Source organism: Pelophylax lessonae (genome assembly GCF_965119305.1).
Source record: "Pelophylax lessonae genome assembly, chromosome: 1".
NCBI lineage: Eukaryota > Metazoa > Chordata > Amphibia > Anura > Ranidae > Pelophylax > Pelophylax lessonae.
The window spans coordinates 854,757,019-854,784,969 of NC_138768.1; the positions used below are offsets into that span (position 1 = coordinate 854,757,019).

Here is a 27,951-nt window from a genome sequence, read left to right on the forward strand (position 1 = left end):
AGAGTTCTTTCCCATGAGGTGCCATATTGAACTTCCCGTGACCAGTATGAGAGAGTGAGAGCGATAACACCAAATTTAACACACCTGCTCTCCATTCACACCCGATACCTTGTAACACTAATGCGTCACATGACACAGACAGGGGAGGAAAAATGGCTAATTGGGCCCAATTTGGACATTTCCACTTAGGGGTGTACTCACTTTTGTTGCCAGTGGTTTAGACATTATTGGCTGTGTGTTGAGTTGTTTTGAGGGGACAGCAAATTTACACTGTTATACAAGCTGTACACTCACTACTTTACATTGTAGCAAAGTGTCATTTCTTCAGGCTCCGTTCACATCTAGGCGTTTTGGGGCGTTTTTGGGGCGTTTTTCTGCTCTAGGATCAGCTCTCAAAACGCCCAACAAGACAAATCCTATTCATTTCAATGGCCCCTGTTCACATCTGAGCGTTTTGACGCTGTATACAAAACGCCCAATGCTCAAAAAAGTACATGAGCTTCTTTTTGGGCAGATTACAGGCGTTTTCCATTGATCTCTATTCAATCTAAAAACGCCTGCACAAAAATCGCGGTAAAAATCGCGGTAAAATCGCGGTAAAAAACGCCGCAAAAATCGCGGTAAAATCGCGGTAAAAAACGCGCGAAAAACGCTACGCTCAGGTGTGAATGTAGTGTTGTCACATGAAAAGATAGAATAAAATATTTACAAAAATTTGAGGGGTGTACTCACTTTTGTGAGATACTGTATGTAACTATGTAATGATAAATGACACAGCTTTTTTTTTTTTTTCTTAATTATACAATTTCTCTGTAGTGTGATGTGCCAAAAATAGTATTATAAAACTTTTACAGTATTATAAAACTTTTACAACTTTTTGTATTTTAAACTTTACTTTAATAAATACTGAAAGTCTTCTTTTGCTGATTAATCTGACAATGTTACGCTATATTTGCTTGCAGTATACCGTATCAGAATTTGGTTTTAAGGTCTAATGTGCAGATTTTTGCATGACTATTCATCCTAAAAATAGAGATAGTAATAATGTGGGTCTTTGCAGGACAGAGAGGAACAGATATGTCACAGTTACATGTACAGACATTTACCGTGACAGGACGGAGGATGAGTATATAAATTGCCCGGTACTTGCAATGAGCAGGTAGAGCAGCAGCAAGGAGAAGAAAAAAGGTTGAGTATATAGACAGAGCTTTGTATACAATGATCAGGCAGAGCAGGGAGATGGGAAGCAATGGCCATGTAGATGCCCCAGTGCATACACTGAATGGACACAATGGTAGGGAATGTTGGGAGAAAACTGATTTTCAGTCTGGAGACCTCACACTAAATGCCACAAACGGGCACAGCAGCCACAGCCTGGGCACTGCGGTGTGTGTTATCACAGGGGCCTCCCGGGGGTTTGGCATGAGCGTGGCATGGGAACTGTGCCCCAGAGTGACGCCAGGCTCTGCCCTGTTGCTGGTGGCCCGCACAGAGCAGGCGATGCGTGTCTTGGCTGAGGAGCTGACACTCCAGTACCCACACATTAAAGTGAGATGGGTGGCAGCAGACCTGGGCTCAGCAGATGGGGTGAAGAAGACGGTGCAAGCTGCACAGGAGCTGAATGGACGGGACGCGGCACAAAGGATCCTCATTATCAATAACGCAGGTAAGGACGCAATGTCACATGGGGCTGCCAATAATATAAAACCACATTGCTTCTCAAAGGACAAATATTGCCAAAATATTGTATTCTGATCAATGTTTCTCTGGAATATTTACAGCTCTTCTAGGACAGAGGAAGTTCTTTGCTTTTCTTGTGGAGGGGTTAAAGCAGCCATTCCCAACCAGGGTTCCTCAAGAGGTTGCTAGGGGTTCCTTGAGCAATTAGCAATTTGTGCCTCTCAGATAAGTTCCCACTGACACCATTGATCATTTTGACTATCCCTAAGGGGGGTAATTCTTCCCAATGACCACAAGTGTAAGGAGCATTCTACCCACTGACCATCATACTAATGTAAACTTGTAAATATAGATATTTTTAGCAGGGGTTCCCTAAGGCCGGAAAGTTATTTCAAGGGTTCCTCTGTGTTGAAAAGGTTGAGAAGGTTGAGAAAGGCTGGGTTAAAGTGTCTAAAATAAAACGTTTATTTAGTTTAAGACAGGAAATATCATAAATCTTTCCAAGGGGACACAGCTTTAAAATATTTTAAAGCTAAATTCTGGAAAAAAAAATTATTTTAAGAACTTCACTAGGTTGGCCCTATTAACCACTTCCCGCCCGCCCTATTACAAATTGACGGCGGGAATGTGGTTGAGTTATCCTGACCGGACGTCATATGACGGCGGCAGGATAACACCGCTCTGGGCGCCCCCGGGGGGCGCGCAGAGCGGCGATCGGTGATGCGGGGTGTCAGTCTGACACCCTGCATCTCCGATCTCGGTAAAGAGCCTCTGACGGAGGCTCTTTACCATGTGATCAGCCGTGTCCAATCACGGCTGGTCACATAGTAAAACAGGAACAGCCGTTGATCGGCTTTCCTTAGTTCGTGCCTGACAGGCACGAGTAAAGGAGCGCCGATCGGCGGCTCCCCTGACAGGGGGGGGGGGTCGGCACTGGTAATCAGATCATTGATTACCAGTGCAGACCCTCGGGGGGGGGGATGCCACTAGATCCACCAGGGATGCCCACTATGACCCCAGGGATGCCCACTATGACCCCAGGGATGCCCACTATGGCCACCAGGGATGGCGATCAGGGCTCAGGGAGCCCCCCATTGCCCTCCCCATCAGTGATGCCCACTAGTGTCCTCCCTATCAGTGCTGCCCACAAGTGCCCATCATTGCCATCCTTTAGTGTCGCCCACCAGTGCCCATTATTGCCCACCAGTGCCGCCTATCAGTGCCCATTAGTGCCCATCAGTGCCGCCCATCAGTGCCGATCAGTGCCGCCCATCAGTGCCCATCAGTGCCCACCAGTGCTGCCTATCAGTGCCCATTAGTGCCCGTCAGTGCCACCTATCAGTGCCCATCAGTGCCGCCTATCAGTGCCCATCAATGCCGCCTATCAGTGCCCAGCAGTGTCGCCTATCAGTGCCCACCAATGCTGCATATCAGTGCTACCTATCAGTGCCACATATCAGTGCCTATCAGTGTCGCCTATCAGTGTCGCCTATCAGTGCCGCCTATCAGTGCCACCCCATCAGTGCCACCCCATCAGTGCCACCCCATCATTGCCTCCTCATCAGTGCCTGTCAGTGCAGTCTCATCAGTGCTCATCAGTGCAGGAAAAAACTTATTTATTTACATAATTGTATAGCATAAACAAAAAAACTTTTTTTTTTTTCAAACTTTTCTGTCTTTTTTTATTTGTTTAGCAAAAAGTAAAAATCGCACAGGTGATCAAATACCACCAAAAGAAAGCTCTATTTGTGGGGGGAAAATGATATAAATTTGGTGTAGGTACAGTGTTGCATGACCGCGCAATTGTCATTCAAAATGCAACAGCGCTAAAAGGGGAAAATTGGCCTGGGCGGGAAGGGAGGGAAGTGCCCGGTATTAAAGTGGTTAACCACTTAAGCCCCGGAGGATTTGGCTGCTAAACGACCAGGGGGTATTTTGCAATTCGGCACTGCGTGACTTTAACGGACAATTGCGCGGTCGTGCGACGCTGTAACTAAACAAATTTGACGTCCTTTTTTTCCCACAAACAGAGCTTTCTTTTGGTGGTATTTGATCACCTGTGCGATTTTTACTTTTTGCGCTATAAACAAAAAAAGAGCGTACATTTTGCAAAAATAACAATATTATGAAATTCCCCAAAAAAAATGTAAAAATCAAAATTTTTTAACATTTTCGGCCAATTTGTTTTATCCTACCTATGTTTGGTAAAAAAAATCGCAAAAAGCGTATTTTTATTGGTTTGCGCAAAAGTTATCGCGTTTACTAACAAAGGGAAAGATTTTTGTCATTTTTGTTGTTTTTTTTTTAACGCGTAATGGCGGCGATCTGCGATTTTTTTTGCGGTACTGCGACATTGCAGTGGACAGATCGGACCCTTGACTGACATTTTTGACACTTTTGGGGTTACCAGTGACATTTCTACAGTAATCAGTGCTATACATATGCACTGTTACTGTAAAAATACACTGGCAGTGAAGGGGTTAACTTTATTTGGGAGGGAGGGAGGGGCTGTGTGTGTCCCTAGGGGCGTGGTTTCTACTGTGATTGGCTGTGGCTTGAGGTGTTAGGACACTGATCAACGGTTCTACATAGTAGATCCGTCTGATCAGTGTTTTTACACTGAGGAGAATGACAGGTGGCTTGTTTACACAAGCTGCCTGACTTTCTCCCTCTCCCCCGACGATCGCCGAGTGACCGGCGGACATCGGGTCCGCCAGTCACATGCGCGGGGGGGGGTCCGTGACCGCGCGGGAGCGCGCCCCCGCGGGTGTGCGCTCGCTCTCCAGACCCTCCCAGGCTAGTGACGTTAATTAACGTCACTCTGCCTGGCCGGGGCTGACCGCCGCAGTAAATCTACTTGCGGCGGTCGGCAAGCGGTTAATATAAGTACTACATGTGGATGGCTGCTGCTTAACCCCTTCATGACGGAGGGTAAAACTAACGCCTGAACATATTTTAGCAACTTTGACATGTGTTAGTAAAACTGTACATATCATTGCAACTACTTTGTGTATCCAGGTGAATTATACCCCGTTTTTTTTTTTTTTAGGACAAATGTAGCCATTTTATTTGGTGGTAGATGGTAATGGATATCTCCTGATTTTTTTTTTTTTTTTCTAAAGGAAAACTGGCATAAAATAGTAAAAAATTGTATTTATATATTTATTTATTTTTTTATTTAGCTGTATATTTCTTGCTATTACCATAACCCACCACCTAAGAACAGCCCAGAATAAATTCTCCTTCTCCTGACGATCGCTGAGATACCACATATGCTTATGTTATTTCTTGTTTGTACGGTGTTCTGTCAGAATACCATACCCTATCGGAAAACCATACCTCCGTCATTTCCGGATGCGGATCAGCTGTGGCTTCGTCATGCATCAGCTGTAGCCGCGTCACAAGTCCTACTGCGCATGCGCGGACTAGGTAGGGAATTTTGATAACATTGCAACAAGTCAGGCAAAAGTCCTAGTGCGCATGTGCACCAACGGGTCGGGCCGCGGCATCTCTTATAACAAACATGCATACGATCTCCATAGAAAGTGAAAATAATCAGCGCAATCCCTATATAAATAATCAAGTGATGAACACAAAGCTGCAGGCAATCAGTGCCAAACACAAAACACCCACAATACGATCTCCATGCCCCACACTGCACCGGCCAGACACTGCACTGACCCGACAATGGGACAATCCTATTCCCTACCCCCACGCGCACGCCCACTGTACATTTGATAACTATGTGCCATTGTCGGGTTGGTGCAGTGTGGGGCACTGAGATCGGATTGTCGGGTCGGTGCAGTGTCGGGTCGGTGCAGTGTGGGGCATGGAGATCGGATGGATGTCTGTTATAAGAGATGCCGCCGCCCGACCCATTGGTGCACATGCGCACTAGGACTTTTGCATGATCCGTTACGATGGTATCTAAATTCCCTACCTATTACGCGCATGCGCACTAGGATGTGTGACGCGGCTACAGCTGGTGCATGGCGAAGCCACAGCTGATCCGCACCGGAAATGATGGAGGTATGGAATTCTGATGGGGTATGGTTTTCTGATAGAACAGCGGCCCAGAAATAACAGTGCACATTTTGCTTTTCTTTTTTTAATCCTGCCTAAAACACACTGACCTTATACTCTGACTATGACCTTTGACCCTAATCTTGCCCCTACATCTAAGGCCCCTTTCATAGGGGGTGGATTTTGTTCCGATCAGCAGGGGATCAGCCCACAAATCCCCTGCTAATCAGAGCAGAGCGGGCGCATGACACATCCGTGTCTGCTCAGTTTGGGTAGAGCGGGCACAGACAGAGCCTACTCTGCTCGATGGGCGGCCGGTAGTAAAAGGAGTCAGCTGTCCGTTTACACCCGCCTACCTTCCGACCCGCCTTAACAGAAGAAGACATTGTTACATAGCTAGGGAGGTTTTAAAAAGACACCTGCCCATCCAGTTCAACCTATGATAAGTGTGTGTAAGTGTGTTTGCTGTCACTAGTACATCGTATATCCCTGTAGTCTTTAAAGCGGAGTTTTAGCCTTGGGGGTCAATTTTAGCTAAAAATACCCCCGGGACAGTCATGGCTAGTACATTCCATAATGGATAGCCTCTGAACTGTCCCGGGTCGCACTTACCTGTAAGAAATATTTACCTTGAAAATTTCTTCTCCAGCGCTGCCATCTCAGGTGTGGGCAGCTGAAGCCAGGGCGTCCTCTTCTGCGGCCTCTTCGGTGGCGTTGGAGTCCCACAATGCACTGTAACGGCCCCGCTCATCACCCCTGGTGCAAGCGCGGCATCCCTGCACAGCTTCTGGGCATGCCCAGAAGCTGTTTAGCAGGGAATGCCGCGCCTGCACCGGAAATGTGACGAGCGGGGCCGGTGCAGGCGCATTGACTCCTGGGAGCGATGCCGTTCAGCTCCCAGGAGTCATCGCAAACCGGAAGTGACGGCACGAGCCGCGGCCATAGAGGGAGGAAGTGGAAGGAAGGTAAGTATATTTTCTTCAATATCAAGGTAAGTGACCAAAAAAAAAAAATCGCCATTATCCATTTCTTTTTCAGGTTCCCCTTAGCAAGCGATGGCCCAAAATCGATTTTATCGATTTTGAGGCTGGAACTCCGCTTTAACAGAAGAAGACATAGTTACATAGTTAGGGAGGTTGAAAAAAGACACCAGTCCATCTAGTTCAACCTATGATAAGTGTGTGTACTGTATGTGTGTTTGCTGTTTGAAACTATCGACACTCCCTGCTGATACCACTGCTTGTGGAAGAGAATTCCACATCCTTACCGCTCTGACAGTAAAGAACCCTTTACGCAGTTTAAGGTTAAACCACTTCTATTCTAGTTTTAGTGAATGGCCATGTCTTTTTAAATTCCCTTTCACTGAAAAGTTTGTTCCCTATGCTAGGATCACCAGTACTGTATTTGTACATTGATATCATAAAGACAAAACCCCTCCCATTTTTTTTAGCGGATCCAATCGGATCTGGAAGTAAGCAGGTGTAAATGGACACAAGTCTGTTTACACCCACCTAACCATAGGGAGGAATGGACCTTCCAATCAGGTCCTCCTGAAAAACTGACCTGATCGGAATGGCTGCGGGAAAGGGGCCTAACACTGACCTAGATCAAATCCTGAACTAGCGGTTTTATCTTTATTTTTTATTATTACTATTGGAGTTTTTTTTTTTTTTTTTTTACATTTTTTTTTGTTTACAATTTATTCTTCAAGCAAGGATCAGCCAATCAGAGGCTATCACAGTAATCAGGTTGATTGGGAACCAGACCTCCCTGTTTCCGATTCATAGTTGCCAACCTGGAGCTCTCAGGACAAACTGCCCAAAAAATGTAGACATACACCAGTTTGACCTGTTTTTCCTGATTTAACCACTTCAGCTCCAGAAGGTTTACCCCCCTTCATGACCAGGCCATTTTTTGCGATGCAGCACTGCGCTACTTGAACTGACAATTGCACAGTCGTGCGACACTGTACCCAAGTAAAATGTATTTCTTTTATCATACAAATAGAGCTTTCTTTTGGTGGTATTTCATCACCTCTGTGGTTTTTATTTTCTGCGCTATAAACAAAAAAGACAGAAGAAAGAGGTCCCTGCATTCATTTTTGGAATCGTTCCAAGTACGGGTGCATTTTCCAGTGCGGGTGACGTGCCATTTGGATTAGTCCCGTATTTCTCTGTGTGGGTGGTTGCGGCTGCCAGTATTTGTGCGGGTCCTGCAGCGGCACCACCCGCACAGATGTGATCCTAGCCTTAAAAGAGAAGTATGGGAATGTTTTTTTTTTTTCTTAAAACATACCTACCTAGGTGGATGCACGATGCTGCATCAGTCCGATGCTGCGTTTGTCCCCTGCCGGCTCCAAGACTGAGAACTGAGCGATCATCGGCTCCTGGTTCTGCCCCCCTGCGCTCACTGGAGCGCTGGGCTGTGAAGGGGGCGGGATCGGACGGCTTAGGTTCCCAGACTGTAAATTGTAATGCATTATTTAAACATTTAGAAAACATTCTAGAATCTCAAAAACGAATTATATACTCCTGGAGTAAAAATATAATTACATGGTAATATTTATAGTATTAAGGTTTGTGCACTACAGACACAGATTTAGCCCCCGTTCACACTAGGGCGACCTGTGAGGCGACCTGGTCGCCTCACAGGTCGCCGCAGGTCGCCTTCCATAGGGAAGCTGCGGACCAGTTCTAATAGGAACGACACAAGTCGCTCCGACCTAGAAAAAGGGTCCAGAGCTTCTTTGGGGCGACCCGGAGGCGACCGCCATAGACTTCAATGTTATGAAGTCCGTGGCGGCCGCTCCGAGGTCGCGGCGCGCTGCTCGCACCGCGATCTCGGAGGTCGCCACCCGAAGTCGGATCGCCCCTATGTGAACGGGGGCTTAGCCATTGTGATATATAACGTCTTTATAAATAAAACCAAGTTTCATAAACAAATAAAAATATTGCTTTTTGACAAACAGAAGTGCAACTTTAAAATACAGAAAAAAAAAAACTGTAAACTCCTTTGGCTGTAATGTCAATGCACATACTGTATTACCTGAATATATTTCCAACATTAAATATTAGGAAAAAATATAAGAAAAGCCTTTATCTTAATTTTTTTTTCTCTTTCAGCAGCTTAGTAAATGCCCCTTACTTATGCAGTACTTTAATATAATATTATTACAGGCTCTGGATGGGTTTGTGTTGTCGATTTAGAAATGGCCAGAAAAGTAGTGTTCATTTTTATGTCAATTTTCAATTTAGTTTTAGTTGTAGTCTTTTGACTAAAATGTAATTCTAGTTTTAGTTGTATTTTTGGTCTTATGACTAAAATGCCATTTTAGTTTTAGTTGTTTTTTAGTCATCTGAATTGTTTTAGTGGTATTTTAGTTGACTAAAATAGTGTTAATTTAGTAGACGAAAATATTTTAGTCGACGAAATGAACATTGTCTTTCACCTCTCTCTCTCTCACACCTCTCTCTCCTCTCATCTCACCTCTCTCTCACACCTCTCTCTCCTCTCATCTCACCTCTCTCTCACACCTCTCTCTCTCTCTCTCTCGCTCTCCTCTCATCTCACCTCTCTCTCACACCTCTCTCTCCTCTCATCTCACCTCTCTCTCACACCTCTCTCTCTCCTCTCATCTCACCTCTCTCTCACACCTCTCTCTCTCTCTCCTCTCATCTCACCTCTCTCTCACACCTCTCTCTCCTCTCATCTCACCTCTCTCTCACACCTCTCTCTCTCTCTCTCTCTCTCTCTCCTCTCATCTCACCTCTCTCTCACACCTCTCTCTCTCCTCTCATCTCACCTCTCTCTCACACCTCTCTCTCTCTCTCCTCTCATCTCACCTCTCTCTCACACCTCTCTCTCCTCTCATCTCACCTCTCTCTCACACCTCTCTCTCTCTCTCTCTCTCTCTCTCCTCTCATCTCACCTCTCTCTCACACCTCTCTCTCTCTCTCTCTCTCTCTCGGTCCCTCTCCCTCTCTCACTCTCACCTCTCCCTCTCTCTCTCCCCCCTCTCTCTCTCACCCCCCCTCTCTCTCTCTCCCTCTCTCACCCCCCTCTCTCTCTCTCACCCCCTCTCTCTCTCCTCTCACCTCTCTCTCTCACCCCTCTCTCTTGCTCCTTCTCTCTCCCTCCCCTCTCTCTCCGCTCTCTCACCTCCCCTCTCTCAACTCTCTAACCCTCTCACCCCTCTCTCTCACCCCCTCTCTCTCCCTCACCAATCCCTCTCTCTCACCCCCCCCCCCTCTCTCACCCCTTCTCTCTCTCACACACCTCTCTCTCGCTCCCTCCCCTCTCTCACTCTCCCTCTCACCTCTCCCTCCCCCTCTCTCTCTCCTCCCCTCTCTCTCTCACCCCCTCTCTCTCTCTCTCTCCCTCTCTCTCTCTCACCCCCTCTCTCTCCCTCACCAATCCCTCTCTCTCACCCCCCCCTCTCTCTCTCACCCCTTCTCTCTCTCACACACCTCTCTCTCGCTCCCTCCCCTCTCTCACTCTCCCTCTCACCTCTCCCTCCCCCTCTCTCTCTCCTCCCCTCTCTCTCTCACCCCCTCTCTCTCTCTCTCCCTCTCTCTCTCTCACCCCCCTCTCTCTCTCACCCCCCTCTCTCTCCACTCACCTCTCTCCCTCACCCCTCTCTCTTGCTCCTTCTCTCTCCCTCCCCTCTCTCTGCTCTCTCCCCCACCTCTCGCTCTCCCCCCTCTCTCACCTCTCTAACCCTCTCACCCCTCTCTCTCTCACCCCCTCTCTCTCTCTCACCCCTCTCTCTTCTCACCTCTCTCTCTCACCCCTCTCTCTTGCTCCTTCTCTCTCCCTCCGCCTCTCTCTCCCTCTCTCACCCCCCTCTCTGTCTCTCTCCCCCCTCTCTCACCTCTCTAACCCTCTTACCCCTCTCTCTTTCTCTCATCCTCCTCTTTCTCTCACCCCATCCCCCTCTCCTTCTCACTCCCCTCTCTATTAAATTTAAGTATTTATTTGTTTGCATTTTTATTATATTTATTTTACATAAAAAGGCCCACCAAAATCCTCAGCTCCAGGCCCATGAGGTTCTTAATCTGGCCCTGGGCAGAGGATTTAGTAGATGGAAAGATGATTAAATTTTTGAAGAGTCGCTTTAAGTTGCAGTGATTTCTTCTCATGTCCTGTTTGGGTATGGGAGAGGAAGTGAAGGGAAATCTCTGCAATGGGACACAGATGGGGAAAATAAATCTGACAGGGATTAAAACCCTCCCTTATTCTATCCAATATGAAAAAAAAATGTTGCCTTTAGTTCTACTTTAAGGTCAAGCAATAATGTAAAAGTTATGTTAAAGAGAATACAGAAGCGCTGACACCATCTCTGAAAATTATATTGTTCCATAATACCCTTTTTGTCTCTAAAGCTTCTGATTGAAAGTATTGTTGTTTTTCCATGCCATCCTTAAATTTGAGTGTAAAAGATTGGTATACATCCCCGTTGGCATTGCCCAGCTCCCCATGCCCTTTCATTGACAATCCTTTGCCTATTAGCCTTAATATTGGCTTGAAATGATTAGCAAGTTTCGCCCCCCCCCCCCCCCAATAGACTTTAATGCAGTTTGACTTTAAAGTGGAACTTCACCCAAATAGGGAAGGTCTATTTTTTTCTTACCCCCCCCTTCCATTTCCTATATTTGGAATGTCTTTTTTGGAGGGTCCCCTCCCTCTTCTGGTCGGATGACTGCGGCAATCTGAGCAGAAGTTCGCCACCCTCTTCCCACGCAGCCTCTTGGGACACGTCACAGGTCCCAGGAAACTGTGGGACCATTCACAGGGCACAGCTGCTTAGCTTGCATATGCACAGTGGGCTGTGAAGCCGCAAAGAGTCACACAGTTAGGATGCCGGTGTCTGGACCTGAAGACCGGCAAAGAGCCGGGTATGGTGAGGACATCGCTGGATCCTGGGACAGCTAAGTGTGTGTTGTTTTAAAAGTCAGCAGATACAATATTTGTAGCTGCTGACTTTTAAATTTTTGTTTAGAGGATGAAGTTTCTCTTTAAATTAGAAATTATTGACAAATTGAACCAATGAACATTTACTTCTCCCTACTGGCCATTTATGCACAGCTGAGCCACTGAACAATCTGTGCCAAACACAGCTGTCAATTGTGGCTCAAACTATACAAATAGAGAAAGGAGTGCCAGACCAAAATTATTTAAAAGAGTCAAAGGAAATTTGAATTGCTGGTAAAAAAAAGTAAAAAAAAAAACAACACGTTTCAATGGCAACACAACTCCCCCATCATCAGGGCTCAACACAAGCTAAGACTTGGAAGGCCTTAGAGAAAACAGCATTGCTGTGTTCAAGTTGTTTCTCCATGTGGTGACTTCAATGCAGGTTATAATATACAACACAGATCTGTAAAGTCACTGTTTCCTCTGAGTCTTTCCAGGTTTTATTCTGTGTTGATCCCTGATGAAGGGAGAGTTGTGCTGCCCCCAAAACATGTTGGCTTGGTTTATATGACTATGCAGGGCCGCCATCAGGGGGGGACAGCCAATACACATGTAGGGGGCCCGAGTGCCTGTAGGGGCCCCGGACCCGGCATCCATGAAGTGTGCAGGAGACAGTAGCCAGGTGACACATAAGGCAGGAGAAGCGCAGAAGGATAAATTCATAGTAAGCACAGTAAACTAGCTGGCAGGGCTGGGACTCAGGAGATGTTATGAGGGAGGGACTTAAGAGCCTTTCAGCTACTCATTGGCTGAGGAGGTAACAGGAGGCAGGCTGATCCGCTTCCTGCTGCCTCCCTAGCCAATGGGTACACAGGGTGCACTGTCCATCACTGCACAGCCTTGTGCTTCCTCTGCTGATGGGATAGAATTCCTCTGCAAAAAAAACCTGCTGCAGAGATGGAGGTAAGAGAGATGAAAAATAAATGTTTCCTACTGAAGCTGCTAGATTTAGCTAGAATACATGTACAGTTCATAGCCCTTGGCATGTTAATTACAGTCACTGTATTTACAACCTTATTGCTGTCCATTTAGCAGAGTGAAAGTAACTTTACACACATGTAGCATAGGTATCAACTTTTGTCACCATGTTAAAAGGACAGCAGTATGGGTAGCATTACAGTGACTGTTATTAGTCCAGGTTCACTAAACTAGCCAATGCTCGGAAAAGCAAGCCATGCAGATTGCTTTTCAGGTCCCTTTTAACATGAGCTGTCTGATTGGGTGTGGCTGTTCATTTTTCACGCAGACCTGATAAGCCCCTCCATTCTCCTTTATGGAGTGTTATATGTAAATGGGATTGATTCATTTGAGATGCAGATTTAAACTATGTATGGCCATTGATCGATCAACTTGAGGACAACGTACAACCAGTCTGTCAGATTTTACACACACTTATCGCTAGCAGCTCTTGTAGCCACTAGCAATAATCACTGTGTTTTTCTGGCAGGGGCAGCACCGGGAGAACACAATGGCTCCGCAGGAGGGTTTCCCCTGTCTGTGTTGATGGGGGAATCAAGCCAAAACGTTTTTCCTGCAAGCCACGGGACAAACAAATAATGTTTCTTTAATTAATCCATAATTTTGGCAACATGGGAAAAAAAGATGTTTGCTTTGTATATTTTTAAGTTTGCTACATAAATAGAACATGTAACAGGGTTATATCATTCCAGAAGATTTCCCCTCACTTCCTGTCTTGGTGTCACTGGGACAGGAAGTGAGGGAATCTCCCGGTGGGGATATAGCCAGCAATTGTTTCCTTTTATATATACTATGGACATTATAAGGCAACAATTGCAAGCTAGTTCCCCACAGTGATATTCCCCCACTTCCTGTTCTGATGACACTAAGACAGGAAGTGAGGGAAAATCTCATGCAATGATATAACCCTATTAGAAATTCTATTTCCGTCTAAAAAGTATACATAAAGTAAGCAGTTTGTTTCCTAAGTGGCTAAATTATGGAGGAGTTAAAACCCCATAGTGTGATCCTGGGATATGACGCTGTGCTCATACACTGCTGAATGTGTATGTTCATTGTGCTGTGCTGAATTATCCTGGATTCAGAATTCCTGCAAGAGGAGGACATGGGATCGGGGAGATGAGACTGGAGGAGGAGGACATGGAATTGGACTCAGTGGGACTGCCAGTGGCCGGGCCCAGGGGAATGTAGATGGTCAGGTCTAGGGATAGGGGAGATGGGGGGACCAGGGGGCCCAGGCCTAAAACTGTGTAAGGGGCCCCAAAATGTCTGATGGCGGCCCTGTGACTATGTTACCAACAATTAAAACTTGCTTGGACACTTTTATCTGCTTTTGGTCTAGCCCTTCTTTTTCTGTATTTCTATGATTTGGGCCAATGTTGGGTGCCCATCGAGGGAAGCCTTGCTGTGTGGGAGCCACCTCACCAGAACTATTGAATTTATTTCCTTCATCTCCATACACTTGTAAGTCTAAAAGTGTCTTCTTCCTTTGCAGGTTCTCTGGGCGATATTACCAAATCATTTGTGGATTTCACAGACCCTCTAGAGGTGGACAGATATTTCTCCTTCATTGTGTCATCAGCACTGTGTCTGACCTCCTCCCTGCTGAAGGTTTTTCAGAGACGTCCTGGGCTGCAGCGGCTGGTGGTCAATGTCACATCTCTGGCTGCCCTGCAACCATTTAAGTCCTGGACATTGTACTGTGCTGGAAAGGCGGCTCGGGATATGATGTTCAAGGTTCTGGCCGAGGAAGAGACGGATGTCTGCGTACTCAACTACGCACCAGGTAACTACTCACTTTCCTGTAAAATTCAATGTAATAAACCAGGGGTGTCAAACTCAATTTAATCTCGGGCCATATCAGCATTATGATTGCCCTCAATGGGCCGGTTGTATCTGTAAGACTAGATGTCCAGAGCACCCCACCCCTCCTTACATCAGATGTCAAGAGTCCCCCTACCCTCCCTTACAATACCGTGCACCCCCCCCTTATCTTGTGCTGCTACTGGGAAGAAGCTGAGGGCATTGCTGGGCAGAAAGTGCAGGATCTGGAGGAGGATCAGAAGAGGGATGGAGCTTTCCTGCAGCTGCAAGAGGTGGGTGAGGGCCACATGAATTGGCCTGGAGACACATGTGTAATAAACGCTTAATGCAAAAGTGCAAAAGAAAATAAATATGAACAGAGATAGGGGAGGACCATGGACTACTTCCATCTACCTGGCTAATCCTTTATCTTCAGTGTAAAAGCTGAAGCATTGTCATGCAGTAATAATGTGAAGGTCCCTTTTTGATAAAGGAAGCACCATTGGGTGTGTATATCCAGGGCCGGTGCTAGACTATTTTGCGCCCTAGGCAAGACCAGTTACTTGCACCCCCCAAAAAAAAACTGTACACATTGCCCCTCTTCCTGCACATAATGCCCCCCCCCCTTTTAACCCTACACTCCCCTTCCTGTATATACTGCCCTCTTTAATCCTACACCCCTCTTCCTGTACACACTGCCCTCCTTTAACCCTACACCTCCCTTCCTGAACACACTGCCCCCCCTTCCTGCACACAGTGCCCCCCTTTAAAGCTACACCCTCTTCCTGCACACACTACCCTCCTTTAATGCTTCACCCCCTTTAACCCTACACCCCCCTTCCTATACACACTGCCCCCCTTTTAACCCTACACAACCCTTCGTGTACACACTGCTCCCCTCTCTAGAGGTGACATCCACTGGGGATGACAGGAGAGGAATGTGGCACTGACCACGGCTGCGCCCTAGGTGGCAGTGCGCCCTAGGCGGCTGCCTAGTTCGCCTAGTGTTAGCACTGGCCCTGTGTACATCTCCCTATGAATTCATAGCTCTAAAGCCCCCTGGGCTTGGGCTGCCATGGTCCCACCCCTTGTAGCTTTCATATCACATCATTATGGGCTCAGAGGACATCTGAAGAGTGATCACACACATTATACCAGTGGCATTCAGTGCAGCAGGAAGGACCGCACACCAGCATTGAAGGAAAAGAGGAAGGAATGACCATGACATCTTTGGACTGGCCTTTGGAAAAAAGTTATGTGCATTTATTTTTGAAGGGTTTTTTGGTATTTTTCTGTACTGGCCGAGTTTTTAAAGAGATCAGACAAATATACTGAATATGTATTCTTTTTACACACTTTATAAAGAATTCAGGCTGACCCACTTAATGTGCTTTCTATTCATCCATCATACAGGGCCCATGAATAACGCCATGCAGGACCAGGTGCAGAGTCACACGGCAGATTCTGAGGTGCGCCATCATTTCATTGAAATGAAGAGAAGTGGAGAACTTATTGACTGTCATGTATCCGCAAAGAAAATGCTGGACATTCTCGAGAAAGACAACTTTAAATCTGGCCAGCACGTGGATTTTTTTGATTAGTATCAGTCATTTGATTAGTGCCAGTTGTGTGGTTTCTCAGTCTGCTTGGAAAAAATGAGAATCTGTTCCTATAATGTCATGTGCTTATTGGTTTCTGTACAGCTCCCAGTGTGCTAACTGCACTGATGACTGTGGGTGCTTTTGGAATAAGTATGTGTCTGTTTCCTGATTTAGTAAGGCCTTGTATGCACCCCATTGTGAAATCCTAAACAAATGTCCTGACACAACAAAACACACTAGATCAGTGGTCTCCAAACTGCGGCCCTTTGCTAGCTTTTATGCGGCCCTTGGGACAATGTTTCCCACACTATCAGAAACTGTGGGACACTATTCCTCCCTTTGATGCCATTGATGGGGCACTAGTCCTCCCATTAATACCAATGATGGGGCACTAGTCCTCCCATTGATACCAATGATGGGGCACTATTCCTCCCACTGACACCAATGATAGGACACTATTCCTCCCACTGATACCAATGATGGGGCACTATTCCTCCTATTGATACCAATGATGGGGCACTATTCCTCCCATTGACACCAATGATAGGACACTATTCCTCCCATTGATACCAATGATGGGGCACTATTCCTCCCACTGACACCAATGATAGGACACTATTCTTCCCATTGATACCAATGATGGGGCACTATTCCTCCCACTGACACCAATGATGGGGCACTATTCCTCCTATTGATACCAATGATGGGACACTATTCCTCCCACTGACACCAATGATAGGACACTATTCCTCCCATTGATACCAATGATGGGGCACTATTCCTCCCATTAACCACTTGCCGACCGCCGCACGACTATTTACTGCGGCGGTCGGCTCCTCACAGGCAAAGCGACGTAGGACTACGTTGCTTTGCCTGTGAGGCTCTAGGGAGCGAGCGCGTGCCGCCGGAGGCGCGCTCCCATTACCGCTCGGTCACGGACCCCCCCGCACCCGATGTCCGCCTGGAAACTCGCTATCGTCCGTTACACCGGGAGAAAGGCAGGCGGCTAATGTAAACAAAGCCGCCTGTCATTCTTCCCTGTGTAAGAATGGAGATCATACGGTTCTGCTATGTAGGACCGTTGATCTCTGTTCTTACACATCAAGCCACATCCAATCACAGTACGAAACACGCCCCTAGGGACACACTTAACCCCTCCCTCTCAAAAAAAAGTTAACCCCTTCACTGCCAGTGTCATTTTTACAGTAACAGTGCATATGTATAGCACTGATTACTGCAGTAATGTCACTGGTAACCCCAAAAGTGTCAAAAATGTAAGTCAAGGGTCCGATCTGTCCGCCGCAATGTCGCAGTTCCGCAAAAAAAAATCGCAGATCGCCGCCATTACTCGTTAAAAAAAATAACAAAAATGACAAAAATCTTTCCCTTAGTTAGTAAACGCAATAACTTTTGCGCAAACCAATCAAAATACGCTTTTTGCGATTTTTTTTACCAAACTTATGTAGCATAAAACAAATTGGCCTAAAATGTTAAAAAATTTTGATTTTTACATTTTTTGGGGGGAATTTCATATAAAAAAATTTGAAAAATATTGTTATTTTTGCAAAATTGACGCTCTTTTATTGTTTATAGCGCATGATCAAAAAATCACACAGGTAATCAAATACCACCAAAAGAAAGCTCTATTTGTGGGAAAAAAAGGACGTCAAATTCGTTTAGGTACAGCGTCACACGACTGCGCAATTGTCCGTTAAAGTCACGCAGTGCCGAATCGCAAAATAGGCCCTGGTCAGGAAGGGGGTAGAATCTTCGGGGCTTAAGTGGTTAATACCAATGATGGGGCACTATTCCTCCCACTAACACCAATGATAGGACACTATTCCTCCCATTGATACCAATGATAGAACACTAATATTCCTCTCACTGACACCAATGATGGGGAACCATTCCTCTAACTGACACCAATGATGGGACACTATTTCTCCCACTGACACCAATGATGGGACACTATTTCTCCCACTGACACCAATGATGGGGCACTATTCCTGCCACTGATAAAAATGATGGGGCACTATTCCTGCCACTGACACCAGTGATGGGGCACTATTCCTCCCCCTAATACTAATGATAAGGCATTGTTTACTCCCACTTATGCCAGGACTTTTTTTTCTCCCACTGGCCACAGTTGGGCCCCCCTAAAGTTTGGAGGACAGTAAACTGGCCCTTTGTTTAGAGATTTTATTTTGGAGACCCCTGCACTAGATGAACAGCAAAATCACAGTTGAAATACATATATGTGAACCACCTTACTTACCAAAGCATCTGCAGCCAGCCTTGTGATTCAGGCACCCCTATCAGACAATATGGCAAGGTCCTGCACTCCCTTAGGCCCCATTTTTGCTACACTGAAGCTGAGCAATACCACTGGTCTGGCACTTACTCTGACTGTGAATGGGCAGTAAAGCATTACACTGATTATCATTCTATTCTCTCCTCTTCTCTGGAAGCTACAAGTGTTAAATTGACAGCACATGTGCACTGCAGCAGAGCCCGATGGTCTCAGAGTGCTGGCCACACTTCTTGCATGTGTCCAGTACAAGAGGGTACCACTGGCCAAATGAAGGGTGTAATAGATCCAGAAGATACTCGTGAGCTTTCACAGAAGTGCCCCTCTTCACATGCTAGCTCCAGTTTTACAAATAGGCTAATGCTATTGGGCATGGCTGTATCAGCCCAGTGTCCTCTTTGCCCACTCCTTTTCCTGATAGTAATGGAAAACCTAGCCATATATGGAAACAGAACCAAATTGTTCCACCATAAAATGGCTCCCTGTGCTGATCTAGTACCATATTTCCCTTTTTGAAAATCTGGACCTATCTGAAGATAACTCCTCTCAAACCCTTGGAGGTTTTGACAGATACCCTTGACCTCCAGCCCCCATATTTCCCCTTTTTGAAAATCTGAACCTATCTGTAGATATCTCCACTCAAACTCTTGGAGGCTTTGACAAAGACCCTTGGCCTTCAGTCCCCATATTTCCCTTTTTCAAAATCTGGACCTAATTGCAGGTATCTCTACTCAAAACCTTGGAGGCTTTGACAGAGACCATTGGCTTTCAGCCAAGCACTTTATAGACTCCATCACATGATCATTTATCCCAGCAGCCTCCCTTATAAGCAACAAAGACAGTTGTCTCCTACTACATATACAGATTTTCTGCCCTTTGTAAGGCCCCGCACTCTTTTTTATATACACACTGGACACAGATGGACTTGGGAGAGCTGTTACAATGGCCACCACCCTCCAATTATAAAAGAATGGAACTGAGACTTATGGGGGGCCTACCAATATATTTGGTGGAAGTGTCCCCTCATCCATAAATACTAGACTGAAATACCTTCTATGCTTGTAACAAGACCTACAAGCAGTGCTGTATTTTGGCCTAGGCTGACAAGGCCCAGGCCTAGGGCGGCACTTTTCAGTGGGGCGTCAAAAAAGCTGCCCCCCCTCCACCTTAGACTCTATTGGCCACTGATTGCTAGAGCTGCCTCTCTCACCCCTCTCTCTCTCTCTCACCCCCCCTCTCTCTCTCTCACCCCCCTCTCTCTCTCTCACTCCCCTCTCTCTCTCTCCCACCCCTCCTCTCTCTCTCTCTCTCACCCCCTCTCTCCCTCTCACTCTTTCTCTCTCTCTCACCTCTCTCTCTCTCTCTCATCCCCCTCTCTCATCCCCCCCTCTCTCTCATCCCCCTTCTCTCTCTCTCATCCCCCTCTCTCACCCCCCTCTCTCTCCCTCACAAGCCCCTCTCTTTTTCTCTCTCACCCCCCTCTCTCTAATCCTCCCTCTCTCTCTCTCTCATCCCCCTCTTTCTCTCATCCCCCTTTCTCTCTCTCTCTCTCTTTCACCCCCCTCTCTCATCCTCCTCTCTCTGTCTCTAATCCCCTCTCTCTCACCCCCTCTCTCTCTCTCTCACCCCCCCCTCTCTCACCCCTTCTCTCTCTCACCCCCCCTCTCTCACCCCTTCTCTCTCTCACCCCCTCTCTCTCACCCCTTCTCTCTCTCACCCCCCCTCTCTCACCCCTTCTCTCTCTCACCCCCTCTCTCTCATCCCCTTCTCTCTCTCACCCCTTCTCCCTCTCATCCCTCCCCTCTCTTTCTCTCCCTCCCTCACCCACCCCCCTGTCTCTCTCTCTCTTGCACCCCCTCTCGTGAGATCTCATGGGTTCATGCTGGGACTTGTAGTCCTTCAATTTTGGAGGGAGTCACATCCATTAAAAAGGAAGGAGTGGGGCAAATTTACATAGGAGGGGGAGGGGGGCGCCCAATTTTAGTCTTGCCTAGGGCAGCACAAAACCAAAATACACCACTGCCTACAAGGGTTGATTTACCAAAACCGGAGAGTGCAAAATCTAGCTTCCAGTTTTTCTTTTTGGTTTTATTTTTATCACAGCTTTATTGGAGAAGCTGAAGTTAGAAGCTGATTGGCTATAATGCACAACTCCACCAGTTTTGCACTCTCCAGTTTTAGTAAATTGACCCCCATAATGACTCCAATTCACTGTCCCTGGAAATTGTCCAATTATCCCTCTTCCCTGGCCCTAATGGCAGCCCTGAAAAAAAAAAAAACTTACAATTTATCTACTATTCTCCCACCCCTTTCTCCTACCAACATTCTGAATAGACACCATTGCCAACAAAATGTGCCCAAAAGAACTAGCAAAAGAAAATAGCAACCTTGACACATTTATGGCCCAATAGAACAGTGGTCTCCAAACTGCACCTGGGGGCCGGATGTGGCCCTTTTCTTGCCTTTATCAGGCTAATGGGACAGTATTTCTTCTACTGATAAACAATATTATTCCTTCTACACCAACAATGGGGCATAATTTCTGTCACTGATACCAAGACTAGGGTACTATTCCTACCACTGACCCCAATAATGGGGCACTATTCCTACCACTGACCCCAATAATGGGGCACTATTCCTACCACTGACCCCAATAATGGGGCACTATTCCTACCACTGACCCCAATAATGGGGCACTATTCCTACCACTGACCCCAATAATGGGGCACAATTCCTACCACTGACCCCAATAATGGGGCACTATTCCTACCACTGACCCCAATAATGGGGCACTATTCCTACCACTGACCCCAATAATGGGGCACAATTCCTACCACTGACCCCAATAATGGGGCACTATTCCTACCACTGACCCCAATAATGGGGCACTATTCCTACCACTGACCCCAATAATGGGGCACAATTCCTACCACTGACCCCAATAATGGGGCACTATTCCTTCCACTGATACCAAGACTAGGGCACTATTCCTACCACTGATACCAATGATGGGGCACTATTCCTACCACTGACCCCAATAATGGGGCACTATTCCTACCACTGACCCCAATAATGGGGCACTATTCCTACCACTGACCCCAATAATGGGGCACTATTCCTACAACTGACCACAATAATGGGACACTATTCCTACCACTGACCCCAATAATGGGGCACTATTCCTACCACTGACCCCAATAATGGGGCACTATTCCTACCACTGACCCCAATAATGGGGCACTATTCCTACCACTGACCCCAATAATGGGGCACTATTCCTACCACTGACCCCAATAATGGGGCACTATTCCTACCACTGACCCCAATAATGGGTCACTGACACCAACTGCAGGGCCCACTATTCCTACCACTTCCCACTGACACCAATGATGGGCCATTATTTCCTCCCCTAATACCAATGGGACAATATTCCTCCCACTAATACCAATGATGAGGCATTCTTTACTCCCATTGACACCAGGGTATTTTCAACTCCTACTGGCCACAGTCTGGCCCCTGCCAAGTCTGAAGGACCGTAAACTGGCCCTTTGTTCAAAAAGTTTAGAGACCCCTGCAATAGAGTGTTTGCTTATATTTTTGTTTGCAGGACAGACTGTAAGATAACATACAGCTCTGCATAGAAACCAATCAGCTTTCAGGTTTTATTGCCAAATCCTAATTGAACAAGCTGGAGTTTGAAGCTGATTGGCTACCATGCACAGCTACATCAGATTCTGAGTGCTCCAATTGTAGTATCTTCTCTTCAAAACCACCTTGTGTTCCTCCATCTTTTATTTATTTTTCTGTGTTGAAACTCAAAAGCATTTATTGAGTTCATGAAGATTGTAGGCAACCAATATTTCACAAACACATCATTATGGTCTGACACTTTGCCGATTGTTTGTCTTATTCATTTTTACTTTGTACTTTATTCATTTTTTGGGGAATTTTATACCTATGTTAATAAAAAAAACGGATTTTACCCTAAATGTTGGCAAATATGTCAAAGCTGTGTGTGTGCGTTTAGGGTGGGAGGAGGAGAAATACACTGATCAGCCATAGCATGAATTATGTGCTGCAAGCAGAAATAATTCCTTCTATATAGGAACACAGGTCTCTGTGATCATTTCACAAGCCCCGCCCCCATACAGTTAGAATCACTCCCCTAGGCTCCCAATTAACCCTTTGATCACCCACAGTGTTAACCCCTTCCCTGCCAGTGTCATTATCACAGTAACAGTGCATATTTTTAGCACTGATTACAGTAGTAATGTCAATGGTCCCCCCCAAAAGTTTAAAAAATGTCAGTCAGGGGTCCGATCTGTCCGCCACAGTCCCGCAAAAAATCGCAGATCGCCGCCATTACTAGTAAAAAAATAAATAAAAATGACATAAATCTTTCCTCCAGACGCTATAACTTTTGCGCAAACCAATCAAAATCCGCTTATAGTGATTTTTTTTTTTTTTACGAAAAATATGTAGCAGAATACAAATTGGCCTAAAATGTTAAAAAATTTGATTTTTAAAATTTTTTGGGGGGAATGTTATATAGCAGAATGTGAAAAATATTGTTTTTGTTTTTTTCAGAATTGTCGCTCTTTTTTTGTTTATAGTGCAAAAAATAAAAAATCGCACAGGTGATCAAATATCACCAAAAGAAAGCTCTATTTGTGGGAAAAAAAGGACGTAAATTTTATTTGGGTACAGCGTCGCACGACCGTGCAATTGTCAGTTAAAGTAACGCAGTGTCGAATCGCAAAATATGGCCTGGTCATTAAGGGGGAAAATCTTCGGTCCAGAAGTGGTTAAAGGATAAGTTCACCTTTGGTAACATGTTACACTTGCATTTAAGGTGTAACATGTGACATGTTCCCAAAGAGCACTTGCCTGCGCCCTTCCGATGCCCTGCTCTGTCCCCGCACCCTCTTTAACAATTAAAAAAGACAGCAGCCATGTGAAGCTCCGCCTACATGGCCGCAACATTCATTCACAGAGTTCTGTGAATAAATGAACTATAACTCCTGTCTGCCTATGTGGCAGATGGCTTGCAGTTCTCAATGGACTGCAGGGGGCGCTGGTGAGCAATCTTGTAGTTTATTGATCTTCCTGCTCTGCAGTAACTGTCTGCTTGTAGGGGAGGTACGAGTAGACAGCTATACTGAGTCTGCAGGAGCCTGACATTGCACCAATGAGCTGCTGATCACTGGTGCAATGCTCTGCAGGCTCCAGAAAAATAATAATAATAAATGCACATTTTTTTAACCAACAAAAATGTATGCATTTATTATTTTTTTTTAACTGCTGGCCTACTGGGCACTTTCACCCCCTTCCTGTCCAGGTCAATTTTCAGCTCTGTCACATTTTAAATGACAATTGCGCGGTCATGGAGCACTGTACCCAAATTAAATTGTTTTCATTTTTTTTTTTCACACAGATAGAGCTTTCTTAGTGCCGGTTCACACTAGTACCACTTGTCAGGCGACTTGGTCAGCCTGACAAGTCGCGCACCGTCGGGGTCCATTGAGTAGTACAGGAACGGTTCTAATATGAGCGACACAAGTCGCTTCGACTTAGAAAAAGGGTCCTGTACTACTTCGGGGCGACCTGGAGCGACTTGCATAGACATTCATTTTATGAAGTCCGTGCAAGTCGCGCCGAAGTAGCGGTGCACGCGACTTCACAGGTCGCCCCCGAAGTCGTGCCGCTTCAGTGTGAACCGGCACTAATGGTGGTATTTAATCACCACTGGGTTTTTTTTTCTTTGCTAAACAAACAAAGAATTCCCCCGAAAATGTGGAAAAAAAAATAAAAAATTCATAGTTTGTTATTATATTTTACAGATGTAAATAACTGCGCTGGAGCAATAATAGTAGGAGCTGCAGCTTTAGTGGGAAACACTAGAGGCAAATATATGTTGGAAAGCTGCGCTAACAAATGATATAGCAAATATAAGAACAGTGGGAATTTGAATACAGTCCAAGTTCATAAAAGAGTATCCAGGTCAAGTGTAATAGTTCAAGGAAGCCTCCAACAGACTCCGAGTAAAAGAAAGTCCACCACCAGAGAGCACTCGGTCAACCGCTGTGAAGCATGCATAAGGGGTATGCGCTTACCAGAAGGATACAGGTTTTAGGCATGGGTATACACCAAATATCCTCAAAGCCAGCTCCAGCGTAAGTCACCTTTCCCACCGAATGCAATCAGGGATAAAAACAGCACCAGCTATCTCGTCCTCATCAAAGCCAAGCAAACATATGCAAGAGAAGAGTGGGGCCACAATAGTGTAGATGGTATATACAGTTTAATAGAAAACAAATGGAATAACACTCACAATATGTCAAAGGATAAAAAGCGTTGAGCAGGATCACAGCCGCCGCCGCCCGACTTCCGGCCGCACAGTAGTGACGTCAGCACGTCTTCCCTACGATCGTTTCGTCAAAACTGACGTCTTCCATCCCCTGGAAGACGTCAGTTTTGACGAAACGATCGTAGGGAAGACGTGCTGACGTCACTACTGTGCGGCCGGAAGTCGGGCGGCGGCGGCTGTGATCCTGCTCAACGCTTTTTATCCTTTGACATATTGTGAGTGTTATTCCATTTGTTTTCTATTAAACTGTATATACCATCTACACTATTGTGGCCCCACTCTTCTCTTGCATATGTTTGCTTGGCTTTGATGAGGACGAGATAGCTGGTGCTGTTTTTATCCCTGATTGCATTCGGTGGGAGAGGTGACTTACGCTGGAGCTGGCTTTGAGGATATTTGGTGTATACCCATGCCTAAAACCTGTATCCTTCTGGTAAGCGCATACCCCTTATGCATGCTTCACAGCGGTTGACCGAGTGCTCTCTGGTGGTGGACTTTCTTTTACTCGGAGTCTGTTGGAGGCTTCCTTGAACTATTACACTTGACCTGGATACTCTTTTATGAACTTGGACTGTATTCAAATTCCCACTGTTCTTATATTTGCTATATCATTTGTTAGCGCAGCTTTCCAACATATATTATATTTTACAAACAGGTAATTATTTTCCTTCACTGTGAACTAATGAGACTGCACTGATAGGCTGAACTGATGGGCAATGATAGGCACTGAAGAGGCGGCACTGAAGGGCACTGATAAGGAGGTACTGATGAGACTGCACTGATAGGCAACACTAATTGACACTGATAGCCGGCACTGATACAGTATCTCACAAAAGTAGTACACCCCTCACATTTTTGTAAATATTTTATTCTATCTTTCCATGTGACAGCACTGAAGAAATTACACTTTGCTACAATGTAAAGTAGTGAGTGTACAGCTTGTATAACAGTGTAAATTTACTGTCCCCTCAGAATAACTCAACACACAGCCATTAATGTCTAAACCACTGGCAACAAAAGTGAGTACACCCCTAAGTGAAAATGTCCAAATTGGGCCCAATTAGCCATTTTCCCTCCCAAGTGTCATGTGACTCGTTAGTTTTACAAGGTCTCAGGTGCAAATGGGGAGCAGGTGTGTTAAATTTGGTGTTATCGCTCTCACTCTCTCATACTGGTCACTGGAAGATCAACATGGCACCTCATGGCAAAGAACTCTCTGAGGATCTGAAAAAAAGAATTGTTGCTCTACATAAAGATGGCCTAGGCTATAAGAAGATTGCCAAGACCCTGAAACTGAGCTGCAGCACAGTGGCCAAGACCATACTGCTGTTTAACAGGACAGGTTCCACTCAGAACAGGCCTCGCCATGTTCCACCAAAGAAGTTGAGTGCACGTGCTCAGCGTCATATCCAGAGGTTGTCTTTGGGAAATAGACATATGAGTGCTGCCAGCATTGCTGCAGAGTTTGAAGGGGTGGGGGGTCAGCCTGTCAGTGCTCTGACCATACGCCGCACACTGCATCAAATTGGTCTGCATGGCTGCCGTCCCAGAAGGAAGCCTCTTCTAAAGATGATGCACAAGAAAGCCTGCAAACTGTTTGCTGAATACAAGCAGACTAACGACATGGCATTACTGGAAAAATGTCCTGTGTTCTGATGAGACCAAGATAAACTTATTAAGTTCAGATGGTGTCAACCGTGTGTTGTGGTGGCAAACAGGTGAGGAGTACAAAGACAAGCGTGTCTTGCCTACAGTCAAGCATGGTGGTGGGAGTGTCATGGTCTGGGGCTGCATGAGTTCTGCCGGCACTGGGGAGCTACAGTTCATTGAGGGAACCATGAATGCCAACATGTACTGTGACATACTGAAGCAGAGCATGATCCCCTCCCTTCAGGGACTGGGCCGCAGGGCAGTATTCCAACATGATAATGACCCCAAACACACCTCCAAGACGACCACTGCCTTGCTAAAGAAGCTGAGGGTCAAGGAGATGGACTGGCCAAGCATGTCTCCAGACCTAAACCCTATTGAGCATCTGTTGGGCATCCTCAAATGGAAGGTGGAGGAGCGCAAGGTTTCCAACATCCACCAGCTCTTTGATGTCATCATGGAGGAGTGGAAGAGGACTCCAGTGGCAATTAGTGAAGCTCTGGTGAACTCCATGCCCAAGAGGGTTAAGGCAGTGCTGGAAAATAATAGTGGTCACACAACATATTGACACTTTGGGCCCAATTTGGACATTTTCACTTAGGGGTGTACTCACTTTTGTTGCCAGAGGTTTAGACATTAATGACTGTGTGTTGAGTTATTTTGAGGGGACAGTAAATTTACACTGTTATACAAGCTGTACACTCACTACTTTACATTGTAGCAAAGTGTCATTTCTTCAGTGTTGTCACACGAAAAGATATAATAAAATATTTACAAAAATTTGAGGGGTGTACTCACTTTTGTGAGATACTGTAGGTAACACTGATAATGAGGCACTGACTGGCAGCACTGATGGGCACTGATTATCAGTACTGATGAGCACTGATGGGCACTGATAGGTGGCACTGATGGGCAACACTGATAATGAGGCACTGATGGGCACTGATTGGCAGCACTGATGGACACTGATTATAAGTACTGATGGATACTGATAAGTGGCACTGGTGGGCACTGATTAGCAGTACTGATGGGCACTGATAGGTGGCACTGGTGGGCACCAATTGGCAGTACTGATGGGCGCTGATAGGTGGTACTGACTATCAGTACTGATGGGCACTATGCAGCACTGGTGGGCAATGTTGGGACTGATATCCCTCTAACAGAAGCTGGGTATCAGATTTCTTCTTTTCTCCTCATGCCTTCAGCTGATAACCGGCTTCTGTTTACATCGTGTGATCATCTGTCTATGGCAGGGGGCGCAGGCAGTGCGAGCACAGGAGGACGTCCATGGACGCCCTCCCAGCATTGCAAGCCCACGTTATAGCCGTCCTTCTGCTATAGGGTGGGCAGGAACTGGTTAAAAGGTGAACTTAGCCTTTGAAGGATCTGCTATTGAACTGCTATTGGTGGCTTGGTGCCAGATCCAGGAGCATACCTTCAGAGGTCTAGTGGAGTCCATGCCTTGATTGGTCAGGGCTGTTTTGGCAACAAATGTTGGACCTACTCAATATTAGGTGGGTGGTCATAATGTTACGGCTGATCGGTGTGTATTACTGCAAGCTCACGTT

General features: G+C 46.0%; 1 protein-coding gene across 1 annotated transcript; it reads left to right on the forward strand.

The window, feature by feature from the left end:
- The first annotated feature begins 1,198 nt into the window (after positions 1 to 1,198).
- LOC309560796 (sepiapterin reductase-like) lies at positions 1,199 to 16,091 on the forward strand. The gene is made up of 3 exons (XM_082264470.1): positions 1,199 to 1,666; positions 14,150 to 14,440; positions 15,871 to 16,091. Exons 1-3 carry the CDS (start codon positions 1,219 to 1,221, stop codon positions 16,056 to 16,058), a joined length of 927 nt encoding a protein of 308 aa, XP_082120596.1. The 5' UTR covers positions 1,199 to 1,218; the 3' UTR covers positions 16,059 to 16,091.
- The last annotated feature ends 11,860 nt before the right edge of the window (positions 16,092 to 27,951 follow it).